Here is a 1,148-nt window from a genome sequence, read left to right as displayed (position 1 = left end):
TTTGAAGGGATGGCTAAGCCGTTAACTATTCCAGGCTTTTGCCTCTACTAGTGAATGGAAATTTAGAAGAAGATTTAATTAAGTTGTTGTTCTACCCATGTTAAAGGGTAGGGTTTGATTATTCGTTTAGTGGTTGAAGGGTGGTGAGTTTTACCTAAGAGTCGGATGTAGGCATGTGTGGAGAAGGAGTTTTTGTAAAACATCGATTTTGATTGAGAGTGAATGGAATTTTGGATAGACTTGAAATTTGCAGACTTAAGAAGAACCGAGTTTTTAACGATGGCGGGCACACCCGTTATCGTACGAATACCTATGTTTTGGACAGATTCGATGCGTTTCCAATGTGAGGGACCGATAAAAGGTGCCCAAGAGGAGCCAGCATAAGAAAGAATTGGAGAGACAATTATAATTCTTCAGTATATTGCTATTGCTATTGCATGTACGGACGGCTAATAAGCCTGTGACACATTTCAGGCGTTGGCCTATGATGTGTGGTAATATTTTGGTTGGGCGTTAGTCCAATCAAATGGGCGATTTTTAAGAACATTCGTGAAATGTTGAGTACCGTGGCCTAGGTCATGTATATGCGGATATTTTGAAAATTGGTTTTTGTAAAAAAGTATTTTTGTGTTGCGGAGAATGTACTCACGAATTGTGGGAAGGCCCGATGTGTTGAGTAAGGTTGTATTTGAAACATAGTAAGGTGCAGCAAGAATTGTTCTGAGAGCAATATTTTGAACGGCCTCAACTTTTGCCCAGTTAGACTTTGACAAAGTTGGGCCCCAAGCTGAACCTGCGTACGCTAGGATTGACCGTACGTACATTGATTATATTTGTAATTTAGTTTTAACAGGAATTGGACTTTTCCTACCTAGAACTGGGTATAGTATACCACGGACTTTAGTAGCTTTTCGGATGGCGGACTTAATGTGAAGGCTAAAAGTCACGTTTTTGTCGTAGATCATGCCGAGGTATTTTGCACTGTTAGTCCATTTTATTTGGTGGTTGTTCAATTTTAGTTTCCTAAGGTTTGCCGTTTGTTGTTTGTTGAAGAGAACCGCTATTGTTTTTTCCGGATTAATCCGTAGGCGCCATTTTTCGAACCATTCAATTGCCATGTTAAGTTGATTTTGCAGTTGAATTATTGC

The 1,148-nt window shown here is 39.6% G+C and overlaps 2 protein-coding genes across 2 annotated transcripts in view; one reads left to right on the top strand and one right to left on the bottom strand.

The window, feature by feature from the left end:
* LOC100571410 (aminopeptidase 1) overlaps nt 1-1,148 on the top strand; it is a 42,969-nt gene that overhangs the window by 26,699 nt on the left and 15,122 nt on the right. The window lies entirely within an intron of this gene.
* LOC100574012 (aminopeptidase N) overlaps nt 1-1,148 on the bottom strand; it is a 154,184-nt gene that overhangs the window by 151,278 nt on the left and 1,758 nt on the right. The window contains exons 3-4 of the mRNA XM_029485481.1: nt 872-981; nt 650-802 (exon numbers count right to left, since the gene is read on the bottom strand). Of these exons, the coding sequence (XP_029341341.1) occupies nt 650-802; nt 872-981 (263 nt within the window). The remainder of the gene's footprint in view (nt 1-649; nt 803-871; nt 982-1,148) is intronic.

Source organism: Acyrthosiphon pisum, chromosome X (genome assembly GCF_005508785.2).
Source record: "Acyrthosiphon pisum isolate AL4f chromosome X, pea_aphid_22Mar2018_4r6ur, whole genome shotgun sequence".
Classification (NCBI taxonomy): domain Eukaryota; kingdom Metazoa; phylum Arthropoda; class Insecta; order Hemiptera; family Aphididae; genus Acyrthosiphon; species Acyrthosiphon pisum.
The sequence above is the reverse complement of the archived record's forward strand: the minus strand, read 5'-3'. Positions and strand labels throughout refer to the sequence as shown.